Here is a 17,671-nt window from a genome sequence, read left to right as displayed (position 1 = left end):
GGACACAAGTTGTGCTGAGGGGAGATCTAGGCTGGATGTTAGGAGGAAGTTCCTGGCAGAGAGAGTGATTGGCATTGGAATGGGCTGCCCAGGGAGGTGGTGGAGTCACTGTGCCTGGAGGTGTTGAAGCAAAGCCTGGCTGAGGCACTTAGTGCCATGGTCTGGTTGATTGGCTAGAGCTGGGTACTAGGTTGGGCTGGCTGAGCTTGGAGGTCTCTTCCAACCTGGTTGATTCTATGATTCTATGATTCTATGAATCAAAACCCACCTGGATGTATTCCTGTGTGACCTGCCCTGGGTGATCCTGCTCTGACAGGGGAGTTGGACTCAGTGATGTCTAGAGGTCCCTTCCAACCCCTAACACTCTCTGATCATAGAATCATAGAATCAACCAGGTTGGAAGAGATTCTGTGATTCCTGCTGCAGGTGGCAGGTAGGCAACTCACCTGTACTTGCTTCCCACTCCCAGGGGCAGGCTGTACTGGCTGCATTACCCAACAGTGTGCCCAGGATGCTATCATGCAGGGAAGAGCCTCCCAGGCTTAGATGCAGCAAAGGCTCCACGCTCAGGATGCTGCCTTTGCAAGCTGGAGAGCCGCGGGAGGGCTCTGCTCTGTAGCACACACTGCTTTTTGCATTGCTCTGGAGGCAGCCTAGCAACTCCACAAGGCCACTGTGCTCATTCAGATCCTGAGCCAGATGGAAAGTTTGCTTTTCAAAGACCACCCCAAGCTTGTTTCCTCTGCTGAGACACCCAGGCAAGAAGCTCTCTGTGGTCCCTGCCACGCTCACTCGAGCATCAGCATGTGGATTCCACTCTTCTTCCTGCTCAGACAGCAAGACAAGAGCTCTTGCCATGCAACTCAGTTGCCCTGGATTTTCCTTCTCTCAGTAGACTTCTTTCTCCTCTTTATTTGCATCTGGTGAATAAGAACCTTCCTGATATCCCCCTTTGGATTTCCTAGACTGGCCAATCTTCCAGGATAATTCTTTTGGGTGCTTTGGTTTGGGATTTGTTTTGTTTCTCACAGTTTTATTGATGTCCTGTTCCTGAGGCCCATGACTTAAACATTTGTTTTAAAGTCTCCCCTGGGACTGGGCTCAGGCTGTTACTTGTCATTCATTAAGGAATAACAGGCAGTTGGACACACAAATGTTTTTCCCAAGCATAAAAAATGTTACCTAAAAGGGGATCTGTACTAGAAGCCAGATGAGAATGTCTACATCTTTCTCTTCTTTTGCATTGGGTGACTCCTTTTCAATGCCAATCTTCAATATTTACTCTGATGTCTTTGTTGATGATCTGGAGCAGGGCATTGGGTCCAGCATCAGTAAGTTTGCAGATGACACCAAGCTAGGAGCAGCTGTGGAGCTGTTGGAGGGTAGGAGAGCCCTGCAGAGGGACCTGGCCAGGCTGGATGGGTGGGCAGAGGCCAATGGGATGAGACTGAACAAGGGTTATGAACTTTGGCCACAACAACCCCAAGCAGCACTACAGGCTGGGGAACAGAGTGGCTGAGAGCAGCCAGGCAGAGAGAGACCTGAGGGTGCTGGGAGAGAGTAGCTGAAGATGAGGCAGCAGTGTGCCCAGGTGGGCAGCAGAGCCAATGGCATCTTGGCCTGCATCAGGAGCAGTGTGGGCAGCAGGACAAGGGAGGTTATTCTGCCCCTGTGCTCAGCACTGCTCAGGCCACACCTGGAGTGCTGTGTAGAGTTCTGGGCTCCTCAATTCAAGAGAGATGTTGAGGTGCTGGAAGGTGTCCAGAGAAGGGCAGCAAGGGTGGTGAGGGGCCTGGAGCAGAGCCCTGTGAGGAGAGGTTGAGGGAGCTGGGGGTGTGCAGCCTGCAGAAGAGGAGGCTCAGGGCAGAGCTCATTGCTGTCTACAACTGCCTGAAGGGAGGCTGTAGCCAGGTGGGGTTGGGCTCTTCTGCCAGGCAAGCAGTGACACAACAAGGGGACACAGTCTGAGGTTGTGCCAGGGGAGGTCGAGGCTGGATGTTAGGAGGAAGTTGTTGGCAGAGAGAGTGATTGGCATTGGAATGGGCTGCCCAGGGAGGTGGTGGAGTCTCTGTCCCTGGAGGTGTTGAAGCCAAGCCTGGCTGAGGCACTTAGTGCCATGGTCTGGGTGATTGGCCAGGGCTGGGTGCTAGGTTGGACTGGATGAGCTTGGAGCTCTCTTCCAGCCTGCTTGATTCTATGATTCTATGGTATCTGTTATGGCCAAGTCAACTGCAGCAAGTAAATGAGCCAGAATTTGGGTGTTTAGGTGTCTGTATGCATAGGATCATGCAACCATGGAATGGTTTGGGGTGGAAGGGACCTTCAAAAGCAATTTAGTACAAATGGCCTGTTACCAGCATGTACATCTTCCCAGGATCACACACAGGATCCGAGGCTGTCAGGAATCAACCTGGCTGATCCTATGAACGATGAACCAAGGCTGGGACAGCGCAAAGCTGGCAAGAAGTCCAGCGATGGGCAGGGGGTGGGTGGCTCCTGCCTGCTTTCTCTCCCAGCTGGGTGAGGGGGCAGAGGCTGGGCCCAGCAGGCCTGCTCACAGGCAGGGAGGCTCGCAGGCAGCCTGTCGGGGCTGCCACTGGTGTGATGGAAGCTGTCGCTTATCTGTGACATTGTTTATGGGGCTGGCTGGAAGGCTTCGAGGCGTGAGGAATTCCAGCCGATATCCCGATGCCATCGTCCTCCAGGGAGAGCAGCAGAGGCACTGTGAACATGCTGTCCTTCTCCCTGCGCCAAGCAGCTCTTGGAGCTGTTCTGGGAGGGCTGTGAACTCCTCCATCGCTCCGGGAGGCGCCGGCGGCTGCAGGGAGGTGTTAACCCTCTAGGGATGCTGAAGCGCCTGCAGCTGCCCAGCGAAGGTGGCCAGGAGCAGATGGAGGAGAAGGTCAGGAAAGGCTGGCAGAAGCTGAGGCACCCATTCTCCTGCCCAAGCAGAAATGCTCGCTGGTGCCCAGCCTGTTGTCACAACGCTTGGCAGCCACGGCAGGGAGGTCGTCCGTGTTGGGGAGGCTGGGAAGGAGCTGGCAAGGCTGGATGCAGGCTGAGTAATGAGTAGAACGTGGCAGCTCATGATTGCTTTGGACTGACTTAATTAATTCACTTCGTGAGAGCCAGAGGAAAAAAAAATTAAGGAAGAGACTGACTCTTTCCTTGGCCAGGAGTGACCACAGTGAGCTCCAGCAGCTATGGTGCCTACTGTGTCAGTGTTTTTCCTGTGCCAGCTGGAATTCTCTTGACTTGCTGCTCTGATGCATCCTAAGGGAATCTTCAGGCCCCTTCTGACCTTTAAGAGAAGCTTGGGTATTGGGACAGATGGGCAGAGTCCAAGGGGATGGCTTCAATAGCTCCAAGTGCAGGGTGCTGCACTTTGGCCACAACAACCCCATGCAGAGATACAGGCTGGGGTGGGAGTGGCTGGAGAGCAGCCAGACAGAGAGGGATCTGGGGGTGCTGATTGATACCTGCCTGAACATGAGCCAGCAGTGTGCCCAGGTGGCCAAGAGAGCCAGTGGCATCCTGGCCTGCATCAGGAATGGTGTGGCCAGCAGGAGCAGGGAGGTCATTCTGCCCCTGTACTCTGCACTGGTTAGACCACACCTTGAGTGCTGTGTTCAGTTCTGGGCCCCCCAGTTTAGGAGAGACATTGAGATGCTTGAGCATGTCCAGAGAAGGGCAACGAGGCTGGGGAGAGGCCTTGAGCACAGCCCTACGAGGAGAGGCTGAGGGAGCTGGGATTGGTTAGCCTGGAGAAGAGGAGGCTCAGGGGTGACCTTATTGCTGTCTGCAACTACCTGAGGGGAGGTTGTGGCCAGGAGGAGGTTGCTCTCTTCTCTCAGGTGGCCAGCACCAGAACAAGAGGACACAGCCTCAGGCTGCACCAGGGGAAATTTAGGCTGGAGGTGAGGAGAAAGTTCTTCCCTGAGAGAGTCATTGGACACTGGAATGGGCTGCCGGGGGAGGTGGTGGAGTCGCCGTCCCTGGAGCTGTTCAAGGCAGGACTGGACGTGGCACTTGGTGCCATGGTCTGGCCTTGAGCTCTGTGGTAAAGGGTTGGACTTGATGATCTGTGAGGTCTCTTCCAGCCTTGGTGATACTGTGATGCTGTGATACTGTGACACCTGTCCACACCCCAGGCCTGATCAGACACGTGGATTTGGGATGCTTCCTAGCTCAAGACAAGTGTTTTGCACTTTAGTAGAGCTCCTCTGTATGAGCTGGACCAATCGTTCCTTAGCATCCACAGCCTCCTGCTGCAGGGACTCCCACAGCAGGGCAATGTGCTGTGAGATGAGCCATAGGATCATAGAATGGCTTAGGGTGGAAGGGACCTCAAAGCTCAGCCAGTTCCAACCCCCTGCCATAGGCAGGGACACCTCCCACTAGAACAGGTCTCTCAAGGCCTCATCCAGCCTGGCCTTGCAGAACCATCTCCTTCTCTTTGCTTTTAGCTTGCTACCCATTAGTCTCCACCTCCTGTGATGCCACTTGTAAGTGGAAAAGGCTCCCAGTTTCCCTTCTTCTCCACGGCATTCCACCAACACCTGCAAGGTCCAGCTCTGCATAAGCCTCTTTTGCCCAGGGACATCCACTGCACACAGTCAGCCCCAGGCAACCCTTGTCAGTGTGAACAGCCCTGCTGGTCCTCACGTTTCCTATTCATGGTGGAACAGCACTGGGGCACGATGAGAAGCTCACCATGAGCCAGCAGTGCCCTTGAGCAGCCCAGAAGACAATTTGTGTCCTGGGCTACATGAAGAGGAGTGTGGCCAGCAGGGCAAGAGAGGGAATTCTGCCCCTTTACTCTGCTCTGCTGATGCCTCACATCAAACATCACATCCAGTTCTGGTGTCCCCAGCATAAGAAGGACACAGAACTGACGGAGTGAGTCCAGAGGAGGCCACGAAGATGATCCAAGGGCTGGAGCACCTCTGCTGTGAGGGCAGGCTGAGGGATCTGGGGGTGTAAAGCCTAGAGAAGAGAAGAATCTGCTGGAATCTTAGTACTTGAAAGGATCCTACAGGAAGGCTGCAGAGGGACTTTTCATAAGGATGTCTAGAGACAGGAGAAGGGGGAATGGTTTGAAGCTGAGGGAGGGTAGGTTTAGACTGCATCTTAGGAAGTTCATCAGTATGAGGGTGCTGGGACTCTGGAATGAGCTGCTCAGAGTGGTTGTGGATGCCTCCTCCCTGGGGGTGTTCAAGGCCAATTTGGATGAGGCATTGAGCAACCAAGTCTAGTTGAGAGGTGTCCCTGCCCATGGAAGTGGCATTGGAACTAGATAATCTCTAAGGAGGACAGACTGAAGGAGTTGAGGCTGTTCAGGCTGCAGAAGAGGAGGCTCCCAGGTGGCCTTCCAGCATCTGAAGAGGCCTACAAAAAAGCTGGGGAGGGACTTTTTAGGTTGTATGGGAGTGACAAGACTGGGGGGAATGGAGCAAAGCTGGAGGTGGGGAGAGTCAGCCTGGAGGTGAGGAGGAAGTTGTTCATCATGAGAGTGGTGAGAGGCTGGAATGGGTTGCCCAGGGAGGTGGTTGAGGCCCCATGGCTGGAGGTGTTTGAGGCCAGGCTGGCTGAGGCTGTGTGCAGCCTGCTCTAGGGTAGGGTGTCCCTGGGCATGGCAGGGGGGTTGGAACTGGCTGCTCCTTGTGGTCCCTTCCAACCCTGACTGACTCCATGATTCTGTGATTTTAAGGTCCCTTTCAACCTCAGCCATTCTGTGATTGTCTGCCTTGGGCCTTTGTCCCCACCTGCTATCAGAGCTGCAGCACTTTGATGCAAAGGGCTGTTCAGGACACACTGTTAAAGCAAAGCTGCCTCTGCCAGCCGCAGCAGAAAGCAAGGCTGCTCACACAGTCTGCCTGCCTACCAGCAGCCAGGGCCAGAATTTAGACTGGACAGGCTCCAGCTGCATTTCTCCATTTGTCTTCTTTTGCTTTCTCTTGTTTGGCTTCAATTTATCTTTCTGAGCATTGAATGCTGGGACCAGCAACTCTCCAAACAATCCACTGGTGCCACCTCTGAGTGAGACATGGGGAGGGCAGGGTGGAGAAGTGCAGACAAGGAGAGATCATCAGATTGTGCTTTCTCAAGCAGCTTTATCCTGGAGAAGAGGAGGCTCAGGGCAGACCTCATTGCTGTCTGCAGCTATCTGAAGTGAGGCTGTAGCCAGGTGGGGTTGGTCTCTTCTGCCAGGCAAGCAGCAACAGAACAAGGGGACACAGTCTCAGGCTGTGCCAGGGCAGGTCTAGGCTGGATGTGAGGAGGAAGTTGTTGTCAGAGAGAGTGATTGGCATTGGAATGGGCTGCCCAGGGAGGTGGTGGAGTTGTCATCCCTGGAGGTGTTGAAGCCAAGCCTGTCTGAGGCACTTAGTGCCATGGTCTGCTTGATTGGCTAGGGCTGGGTGCTAGGATGGACTGGATGAGCTTGGAGCTCTCTTCCAGCCTGCTTGATTCTATGATTCTGTGGTATCTGTTATGGCCAAGTCAACTGCAGCAAGTAAATGAGCCAGAATTTGGGTGTTTATGTGTCTGTATGCATAGGATCATACAATCATGGAATGGTCTGGGGTGGGAGGTGCCTTCAAAGGTAATTTAGTACAAATGCCCTGTTACCAGCATGTACATCTTCACAGGATCAGAGGATGTCAGGGATTGGAAGAGACCTAACACCCAGCCCTGTCCAATCAACCAGACTCTTCTTCTGTTGCTGCTTGCCTGGGAGAAGATCCCAACCCCACCTGGCTACAGCCTCCCTTCAGGGAGTTGTAGACAGCAATGAGCTCTGCCCTGAGCCTCCTCTGCTGCAGGCTGCACACCCCCAGCTCCCTCAGCCTCTCCTCACAGGGCTGTGCTCCAGGCCCCTCACCAGCTCCGTTGCCCTTCTCTGGACACCTTCCAGCACCTCAACATCTCTCTTGAATGGAGGAGCCCAGAACTGGACACAGCACTCAAGGTGTGGCCTGAGCAGTGCTGAGCACAGGGGCAGAAGAACCTCCCTTGTCCTGCTGCCCACACTGCTCCTGAGCCAGCCCAGGATGCCATTGGCTCTGCTGCCCACCTGGGCACTGCTGCCTCATCTTCAGCTCCTCTCTCCCAGCACCCCCAGGTCCCTTTCTTCCTGGCTGCTCTCAGCCACTCTGTCCCCAGCCTGTAGTGCTGCTTGGGGTTGTTGTGGCCAAAGTGCAGAACCCTGCACTTGGCCTTGTTAAATGTCATCCCACTAAACATCTTTGATCCTATCCCCTCACTGATACAAAGCCCAGCCCCAAACCCCTCCCTCTCTCTAAATTCCCTACTTGTGCATGTGAAAGCAGGAGCTAATTTCTCCCTTTCCTCACTCGTTCTCTACATAAGGTCCCACAACTCTCTCTTTTGTGCTATGGAGAGAGCCAGCCTGATGCTTTAGCATGCACAAAGTTGCCAGCCAAGGAGCTGCTCTGGGCACTCCCTGCCTATTTCTGTTCAGTCCGGTGTGATGAAATGAGGAAACCATGGACACAAGCAGTGCAAGTCTCTTCCAGGGGGCAGGCTTATTTGCATGGCAATGGAGATGGAAATGAGCCCCTTGTCCTCAGATGTACACAAGGTCCTAGTGAGGGAAAAGCAGGCAGAGCTGAAAGGCAGGGAATTCAGGAGCTTTTCTTCCTTTTCAATTTGTACTCTTTTTTGATGGGATGCAACAGATGAAGTGCGTGGCACAGAGGTGGTCCCATGAATTTGGACACAGTGGGTGGAAGTTCTGATCTGAGCAACCCTCAGGCTGTTTGTGCAAGCACCAATATCAAGTAGCCTGGCTCAAGCTGTAAGGAGGAGGCTCCTTTCTAACAGACCCTTCTTTTATTTGCTTTGCTCCCAGGGCTTCTTGGTTTCTTTTCCTCTCTCTTAAAGGCTGCAGAAAGCTGCAGCTCCTCTGAGAACCCAGCACCCACCACAAACAGGGTTCCCAGCAGCACCATCAGAGTTTATGGTCATCAGCCCCTTCCTCCAGTGGGAAAGAATCTAAGAACTGAATGGAGAACTGAGGCTGCTTGTGGTAACACCACCATTTCAGAGGTTTAGGTTGAACATCAGGTGTAACTGGTGCTTATAAAGATGTAAAAGGTTAGAGCCAAGAGACTGGAGCCAGGCTCTGCTCGGTGATGCTCATGACAGGACAAGGGGCAATGGGTGGAAGTTGAGGCATAGGAAGCTTCATGTAAACATGAGGAGGAGTTTCTTCACCATAGGGGTGACAGAACACTGGAACAGGCTGCCCAGGGTGGGTTGTGGAGTCTTCCTCTCTGGAGATATTCAAGCCCTGCCTGGATGTGTTCCTGTGTGATCTGGTCTAGGTGATCCTGCTCTGCAGGGCAGTTGGCCTGGATGAGCTTTCATGATCCCTTCCAGCCCCTGCCATTCTGTGATAAGGAGGAAAGGCTTCACAGTGAGAGTGGTGAAATACTGGAACAGGTTGTCCAGATACCTGGCAGAGGACTCATCCTTGGAGACCTTCAAACTTGATGAGGCTCTGAGCAACTTGATCTAGTTGCAGATGTCCCTGCTCTCTGCAGGGATGTAGGGCAAGATGACCTCCAAGGATCCCTTCCCACCTAATGTGAAACTGAGGCACCAACCCTCTGCCCACAAAGGGACAGAGCACAACTGTGTGCTTAGAGAAGTCCTTCACCTGTCTTGGCCCCAGATGTTCACACTGAGCTATAGCAGGGTCCAGCTGGTTACAGTCTTAGGGCTGAGAGCCAGGGATTGTCTTGCAGAGAGAAAGGGCACAGGGTAGAGGGCAGAAGAGATAGATGGACATCTGGGCAGGGACACAGAGCTGTGTGCTGAGACCTCAGATTGAGAAGAGGAACTGATACCAAGTTTGCAAAGCCACCACTGGTCCAGAGAGTGCCAGAACTGTAGCATCACAGATTCACACCCTTCCAGCACGGTGGGGGTTGGAAGGGGCCCTGTGGAGTTCACCAGTGCAACCCAGCTGCTAAAGAAGGGTCAGCCACAGCAGGTCACCCTGCCCCTAGCCCACAGGAACCACCTGATGCTTTGGGCAGTGTGGGCATCTTATCAGTGCTGATCAATATTCAAAGAGTGGGAGCCCAGAGGCTGGGCCAGAGACTTGTGACTGGTGCCCAGCACAAGACACAGAGTAACAGACACAAACTGGAACCTAGCAGGTTCCAGCTGAACAGGAGGAGAAACAGTGTGGGTGCTGGAGGCCTGGAGCAGGCTGCCCAGAGGTTGTGGAGTCTCCATCTCTGGAGAGATTCCAAAGCCACCTGGACACTGTGATCCTGAGCAAACTGCTGTAGGTGACCCTGCTTTAGCAGGGGGGGTTGGACTGGATGATCTCCAGAGGGCCCTTCCAAACCCCTCCAGACTGGGATTGGGGGCTATTGTGTGTGCTGCAGCCCTTGGGCTGGCTTTCAGCTGATATTTAAGCTGCAAGACTGCATCTGTGCTTTCCCTGCCCAGCCAGCAGGGAAGGCTGGGATCTGTCTGTCTTCTCCCACGTCCCCACGACAGAGCATCCCACGAACCTCCTGTTGAGTCTGGCTGGGATATCTGAGGGAAGGAGAGAAGGAAGCTTCGCTGGTACCATCTCTGTGGCTTCCTCGGGTGATGTTTTTTCCTCCAGCAAGCAGTCTGGGGAGGTTTTTCTGCCGTGTCAATCCCAACGTTCTGGCTTCTGGCAGCCGTTTGGGTGTTTTGACACCAGGCTTTTGAGCACAGGGTAAATAAACTCTGCTCTCCAGAGCTGATGTTATTTACCACAGCACCAATTAACGCTCAGTCACACGGCCCCTGCGTTTGTCAGCCAGAGCTAAAATTAACAGAAATTAAGGGCTGAGTCACAAAGTTATTTCAGATCCGAGTGGGGAACACCCAGCGATGGAGCCGTGAGGGAGCAACACTGACATCTTCTGGCTGCCAGAAGAGCTCCAGCTTCTGGGAAACCACCCGGAGCCTCCAGGGGGAAGGTTGTGAGGTGGGCAAAGGAGTTTTGGAGCAGCAGGTGCAAGGTGGAAGTGCTGGGTTTTGTATGAGCCCACGTTAAGTGTCCTCCTCATAGAATCATAGAACCAACCAGGTTGGAAGAGACCTCCAAGCTCATCCACTCCAACCTAGCACCCAGTCTTAGCCAATCATAGAATCAACCAAGTTGGGAGAGACCTCCAAGCTCATCCAGTCCAACCTATCACTCAGCCCTGTCCAATCATAGAGTCATAGAACCAACCAGGTTGGAAGAGACCTCCAAGCTCATCCACTCCAACCTAGCACCCAGTCTTAGCCAATCATAGAATCAACCAAGTTGGGAGAGACCTCCAAGCTCATCCAGTCCAACCTATCACTCAGCCCTGTCCAATCATAGAGTCATAGAACCAACCAGGTTGGAAGAGACCTCCAAGCTCATCCACTCCAACCTAGCACCCAGTCTTAGCCAATCATAGAATCAACCAAGTTGGGAGAGACCTCCAAGCTCATCCAGTCCAACCTATCACTCAGCCCTGTCCAATCATAGAGTCATAGAACCAACCAGGTTGGAAGAGACCTCTAAGTTCATCCAATCCAACCTAGCACCCAGCCTTAGCCAATCATAGAATCAACCAGGTTGGAAGAGACCTCCAAGTTCATCCAATCCAACCTAGCACCCAGCCTTAGCCAATCATAGAATCAACCAGGTTGGAAGAGACCTCTAAGTTCATCCAATCCAACCTAGCACCCAGCCTTAGCCAATCATAGAATCAACCATGTTGGAAGAGACCTCTAAGTTCATCCAATCCAACCTAGCACCCAGCCTTAGCCAATCATAGAATCAACTAGGTTGGAAAAGACCTCTAACTTCATCCAATCCAACCTACCACTCAGCTCTGTCCAATCATAGAATCAACCAGGTTGGGAGACCTCTAAGTTCATCCAGTCCAACCTAGCACCCACCCCTGTCTAATCATAGAATCAAGCAGGTTGGAAGAGAACTCCAAGCTCATCCAGTCCAACCTAGCATCCAGCCCTGCCCAATCCTAGAATCAACCATGTTGGAAGAGAACTCCAAGCTCATCCAGCCCAACCCAGCACCCAGCCCTGCCCAATCAACCAGACCATGGCTCTAACACAGCCTGAGCTGACCACCACCACCTTTGCTACCCTGTGCCGCCTTACCCTTTCCCTCCCCTCTGACCTTATTTCTTCCAATCTCTTCCAAGGTTCTTTCTTCCCATCCCTGAAGCCCTCCGAAATGGTCTTCAAGGTGATCTTCTGGCTGGGCTACTTCAACAGCTGCGTGAACCCCATCATCTACCCCTGCTCCAGCAAGGAGTTCAAGCGAGCGTTCATCAGGCTGCTCAAGTGCCAGTGCCAGCGCCGCAGGCGCCCCATCTGGCGCGTCTATGACCACCACTGGCGAGCTGCCTCCATGAGCAGCTCCATGCAGGACTCTGAGGCGGACCTGAGGCCCAGGATTAGCACCCTGAACAGCTCCTTCATCTTCAGCTCCTCCTTCCAGGAGAGAGCCGGCAAGAGGAGAGCTCTCAGCTTCAAGGGCTGGAAAATGCTGACTCCTTTCCAGAGGCCGGCGTCCGCCCAGCTGAAGGAGAAGATGAACAGCCTGTCCAACAAAATCCGGGGGGGCTCCAGCAAAGGGGGGGGTGACAGCCACCTACAAAACAGAGGTGGAGTCTGTCTCCATTGGCATCCCTCAAGACTTCACGGACGCCGTTGACTATCAAACCTATGACTTAACAGACTGCTGCAGGCTGCGAGAGACGGATATCTGAAGCCCCTGGGACAGCTCTCCATGGGTTCTTCAGAGGTGCCTGGCAGAAACAGGGAGAGATATCATCCCTGGGGCTGTCAGGCAGGCTGGGAGCAGCAATTGGGTAGAAAATGCAGTTGCCCAAAGGTTAGCCGAGCCTCCCCTCTGCGGAGGTCAGCCCCTTCGATGGGATGGTGAGATCCTCAAGTAAGAGCCAGTGGCACATCCCATTTCAGGGAGCTGCAGCAGCAGGGCGAGGTCTGAGGTGGGTATGGCCCTAGGACAAGAGCTGCTTCCTGCAGGGGCTGGTTCTCTTTGTCTTGGGAAGAAGCTGTGCAATCAAGGGAAACCAGGATGTCTCCTTTGCCTTAAAAACACCACCATAGGATCTAAGGGAAGGATCAAACCTAAAGGATGCCAACCCTGCCTTAGTACATGTGATCACGTTCCCATCCAGGGGCAGCAGCCAGGAAGGAGCAGCAGCAGCTGGCACCTGATCCTTCACATAATGAGTTGGGAGCTCGTAGGTCTGGAGGGCTGGGCAGGACCTCCAGCTGAGGGCTTTGCTTTGGAGAGCAAGCAGACAAGCAAGGCAGGGGGGGTCTGCTTCTCAGCCATCGTGTCTGCATGACCACTGCTTTGTCCCTTCCACATAACCCGGTTTTAGGCTGCAGGAGCAGTCCAGATGTGTCCACTGGTGTCTCTCTTCTCTATTTCCAGCCTGTGGTGGGTTTGTTTCTCAATTCACTTCCAGAGAAGCACTTGCAGCCCAGTGGACATCTGCCTGTGATGCAGAGAGGAAGCAGCTCCTTTTGGTGTCAGTCACCACTGACTTTTTGTGTCCCCTTCTTTCTCTTGCTGTTCTCTCCCTCAGACAACACAGGATAAAGATGCATCCCAGAAGCTTCACTCAGGTCCACAGGCAACCTGTGCTGTGGCTCAGGAAAGCTGAGATAGATCTTGGGGCACATTTCTACTACCCATAGAGCCAAAACTGAGGCAGAGCTGAGATGCAGTTGGAGCTCTCTCATGTAGATGGATCTCCTCCCCAGTCAGGGTCACACCTATGAGTGCTCTCCCAAGTGGCTTTCCCCATACCTGCTACACCAAAGCCTTTGGTGGCTGCCAGCAATGTTCCTTGGCTGTGTCAGCTAGCATGGCCAAAAGCCATGTCAGTGCCCCAGAGTGGCACCATGGCCTCACCTAGGGACCTCAGGGAGGTGGGGGCCACGACACAGCCTCCTCAGCTAGACTCACCCAGATCGCGCTTTGCAGTTCAGACCGTGGTGACCCAAATCTACTTGGCCACCTGTTGCAGGTTTTGCCAGGTTTCAGGTGGGCACTGACCATCAGAGAAAGCTGTGAGCAGAGGCAGGAGACTCGTAGGTGTTGGAGGCAAAGTCTAGGTGTGAGGTGGAGTGTCTCAAGCCAGGTGCCTGAGAACAGGCAGGTGAAGTGGAGTGGTGGAAAGGTGACACTCCACGTGTCCTGGATGGAGACTCATCCACACCAGCACTGTCCCCAGGCCCACTAGGAGACTTTCATCAATGTACCTACAGCACATCCAGCTAATCCTCTCAAAGGAAGCTGAAAGGCTCTCGGGCATGGAATCATTGAATCTTTTAGGTGGAAGAGACCCTTAAGGTCATCGAGCCCAGCTGTTAGCCCAGCACTGCCAGGCCCCCTCAGCACCACAGCTTTTGTATCTAGGGGTGGTGACTCCAGCACTGCCCTGGGCAGCCTGTTCAGCAGCATAGGAAGGACCTGTTTGAAGCACAGCAAAGAGCTGTCACCTTCCTTTCTGCTCTTCACTGGCTGTAATCGAGCCGGAGGGAAAGCTGGGCTTGTCTGTGCAGTGCATGCTGAGATGTGGTACCTGGAGCTGGCCCTGTCTCAACACCCTTCTGCCTCTTACTCAATGCAAGACTCCAGGCTGGGTTAATTGCTGCACAGAAACCTGCAGCTGTGGTCCAAATACTTCTGCCCAGCAGAGACTCCCTCCAAGGCACGCAGGCAGCACTGCACTTCCACCAAACCCAGGCTCATCTCTGGCTGCATGTTCTCCAGCACCTGCAAAACCAGACAGAGACTGAGAGGTTCAGCTCTACCAAAGGGACCAGCAGCCCAGGGGAACCTCTGTGGGGAAATGTTACCTCTTTTTCCCTCTTTCTCTGGCCTTCAAGAGAAGTGAGAGCCTACAGCGATGATAGGGTGGCACAGAAAGTCATTTTGAAGTGTAAGGACTGCAGCTGCCACTGGTTTCCTGAGGGCTGGGAGGGCTTCTGGTGGCACTGGGGGTGTGGCAGGGAAGGTATCAGGAAGAGCACAGAAAAGCAGAGGTGCTTGGAAGGTCCAAGTGAAGGCATTACCCCACCCACTTCTCAGGATGCCACTGATGCAGCCAGGTCTGCATTTTTGGGCCCTGTTCTGGTGCCACTGCTTTGCCTGTGTAACACCTGAGGTCTGAGGGCACACTTTAGGACAAGCTGATAGAGCTAGCATCAGTGACAGCCTAGCCAAGGGGGCAGATGGACATTTGTCATCAGAGGTTCTCTGATGCTCAGGAGCAGATTCATCTGCTGAGGAGGCTGGAAGGAAAGTCTGATGAGGAGAGGCTGAGGGAGCTGGAGGTGTTCAGCCTGGAGAAGAGGAGACTTAGAGGGGGCCTCAGCACCCTCTACAACTACCTGGAGGGAAGTTGTAGTCAGGTGGGGGTCAGGCTCTTCTCCCAGGCAACTTGTGACAGGATAAGAGGGCATGGTCTGAAGGTTTAAGTTGGATATTAGGAAGCACTTCCTGACAGAAAGGTGATTAGGCACTGGAATGGGCTGCCCAGGGAGGTGGTGGAGTCACCATCCCTGGAGGGCTTTAAGGAAAGATTGGCTGTGGCACTTGGTGACTTGCTTTAGCTGATGTGGTGCTGCTAGGTCATAGGCTGCACTGGATGATCTCAGAGGTCTGTTCCAGCCTCAGTGGTTCTGTGACTCTGTCTCTCCACAGCCAGCCACCCTAGCACGTGGTAAGCCAGGCAAGCATCACCCCCATGCAGGCTGCACTCCATGTACAGTGCCTGTCACCTCCAGCAGAGCAGAGGTTCTCCTGTAGATGGGCAGGTATGCTCCTAACAATGGAGACTTGGCAGGGGCTGTCAGCAGCTGCTGGTGAGTTGGTTCCCACGAATCAGCTGACATTAGTGCTTACATTCTGAATCACAGAATGGAAGGGGCCATGAAGATCATCTGCTTCTAAGCCCCCTGCCATGGGCAGAGACATCTCCCTTGCCCGAGGTGGTGGTGGAAGTCCTGTCCCTGAAGGTGTTTAAGGCCAGGCTAGATGAGGCTCTAGACAGCCTGATCTAGTGTGAGGTGTCCCTGCCCATGGCAGGGGGGTTGGAACTACATGATCCTTGTGGTCCCTTCCAACCCTGACTGATTCTATGACTCTATGATCTTCCACTAGAGAAGGTTGCTCAAAGCTCCATCCATCCTGGCTTGGAATGCTTCCAGGGATGAGGCACCCACAACTCCTCCCTGATCTTTTAAATATACCTTTTTTTTTTCTTCCCCTGATTTTGATTTTTTTCCATTTAGTTCCTCCAGGTGCCACATCCCTGGAACCATTCCAGTTCAGGTTGTTTGGAGCCCTGTGCATCCTGTTCTAGTTGAACAACGGATGTAAGCTGCAGCACAGAGGGTTCCACCTCAACCCAAGGGGGAACTTCTTTACTGTAAGGGCCCCAGAGCACTGGAACAAGCTGCCCAGAGAGGTTGTAGAGTTTCTTTCTCTGGAACCTTTTAAGACCTGTCTGGATGTGTTGCTGTGTGACCTGGGCTAGATAGTGTGGTCCTGCTCTGGCAGGGGTGTTGGAATCAGTGATCTCTTTGGGTCCCTTCCAATCCCTGGCATCCTATGATCCTGTGTGTGATCCTGGGAAGGTGTCCATGCTGATAACAGGGGATTTGTACTAAATGACTTTTGAAGGTCCTTTCCACCCCAAACCATTCTATGATTGCATGATTCTATGCATACAGACACCTAAACACCCAAATTCTGTCTCATTTACTTGCTGCAGTTGACTTGGCCCCAACAGATACCATAGAATCATAGAATCAAGCAGGTTGGAAGAGACCTCCAAGATCATCCAGTCCAACCTAGCACCCAGCCCTAGACAGTCAACCAGACCATGGCACTAAGTGTCCCAGCCAGTCCTTTCTTGAACACCTCCAGGGACGGTGACTCCACCACCTCCCTGGGCAGCCCATTCCAATGCCAATCACTCTCTCTGCCAGGAACTTCCTCCTAACATCCATCCTGAACCTGCCCTGGCACACCTTGAGACTGTGTCCCCTTCTACTGTTGCTGGTTTCCTGGCAGAAGAGCCCAACCCCACCTGGCTACAGCCTCCCTTCAGGTAGCTGCAGACAGCAATGAGCTCTGCCCTGAGCCTCCTCTTCTGCAGGCTGCACACCCCCAGCTCCCTCAGCCTCTCCTCACAGGGCTCTGCTCCAGGCCCCTCCCCACCCTTGCTGCCCTTCTCTGGACACCTTCCAGCACCTCAACATCTCTCTTGAATTGAGGAGCCCAGAACTGGACACAGCACTCAAGGTGTGGCCTGAGCAGTGCTGAGTACAGGGGCAGAAGAACCTCCCTTGTCCTGCTGGCCACACTGCTCCTGAGCCAGCCCAGGATGCCATTGGCTCTGCTGCCCACCTGGGCACACTGCTGCCTCATCTTCAGCTATTATCCACCAGCACCCCCAGGTCCCTTTCTTCCTGGCTGCTCTCAGCCACTCTGTCCCCAGCTTTTCTCCAAACCTGCCATGCAGACTATTGCCCACAGCACTTGCACCTTGGCTGCCCCGGGGGCTCTCACCTCATCTCACTGGCTCCCTGTCACTGTTGCACCTTCAGAGCTTGCTGCTTCAACAAAGCTGAGCGTTAAGGGTGGTGCAGAGCAGCTCTGGTGTCAGTAGTCTCTCTGTTAAAAGGGGGAAGGAAAGGTCCCTGCCAGCCTGCCCTGGGCTGCAGCTGGGTGGCATTCCTATTGTTTACAGTGTGTATATAAGTGTACATTTTCTTTAGCAGACATGGGAATTTTTTATGTATAGATTTTTATTTTTCATCCCCTCCTCTCCTCTCCTCCTTCCTTCCCTCCCTCCTTTCCTCCTCCCCACCCCCAACAAAGATGTATTTATTAGCCAGAGTATTTCTGTTTTTGTGAGTCGAGTTCTGTCAGATTGATGTAAGCTCTGTGGAACAGGATGCACAGGTTTGGGGTTTGTTTGTACCAAATACATGCACAAACCTGGCTGAATGGCTGCTGAGAGTCACTGCTGGTCATTGAAACAAGGGAGGGAAGAGGGAGGGGAGAAGGGAATGAGGGAGGAAGAAAAGTATGTACTGGACCTGCTCAACTGGGTCCAGAAAAGACCACAGAGGTGATCTGGGTGGGTGGACAAGCTGGAGAAGTGGAGCTGTGTGTACCAAATACATGCACAAACCTGGCTGGAAGGCTGCTGAGAGTCACTGCTGGTTGTTGAAAGAAGGGAGGGAGGGAGGGAGGGAGGGAGGGAGGGAGGGAGGGAGGGAGGGAGGGAGGGAGGGAGGGAGGGAGGGAGGGAGGGAGAGAGGGAAGGAAGGAGGGAGGAAGAAAAGTGTGTACATTACCCACTGTGGTTTGTTGGTCAGACTTTGACAGAGAAGACATGGACCTGCTCAACTGGCTCCAGAGAAGACCACAGAGGTGATCAGAGTGGGTGGACAAGCTGGAGAAGTGGAGCTGTGTGTACCAAATACATGCATCAACCTGGCTGAAAGGCTGCTGAGAGTCACTGCTGGTTGTTGAAACAAGGGAGGCAGGGAGGGAGGGAGAGAGGGAAGGAAGGAGAAAGAAAATGATGTGTTGTGG

At 53.5% G+C, this 17,671-nt stretch overlaps 1 protein-coding gene across 1 annotated transcript in view; it reads left to right on the top strand.

Annotated features, from left to right (window-relative positions):
- The window catches only part of ADRA1D (adrenoceptor alpha 1D), a 47,869-nt gene extending 31,828 nt beyond the window's left edge, over positions 1 to 16,041 (top strand). The window contains 2 exon segments of the mRNA XM_064151664.1: positions 11,217 to 11,656; positions 11,658 to 16,041. Of these exon segments, the coding sequence (XP_064007734.1) occupies positions 11,217 to 11,656; positions 11,658 to 11,786 (569 nt within the window). The 3' untranslated portion in view covers positions 11,787 to 16,041.
- Positions 16,042 to 17,671: the final 1,630 nt, after the last annotated feature.

The sequence above is a fragment of the Pogoniulus pusillus genome, chromosome 11 (assembly GCF_015220805.1).
Source record: "Pogoniulus pusillus isolate bPogPus1 chromosome 11, bPogPus1.pri, whole genome shotgun sequence".
NCBI classification, from domain to species: Eukaryota; Metazoa; Chordata; class Aves; order Piciformes; family Lybiidae; genus Pogoniulus; species Pogoniulus pusillus.
Note: the sequence above shows the minus strand (reverse complement) of the source record. Positions and strands in the feature narration are given on the sequence as shown.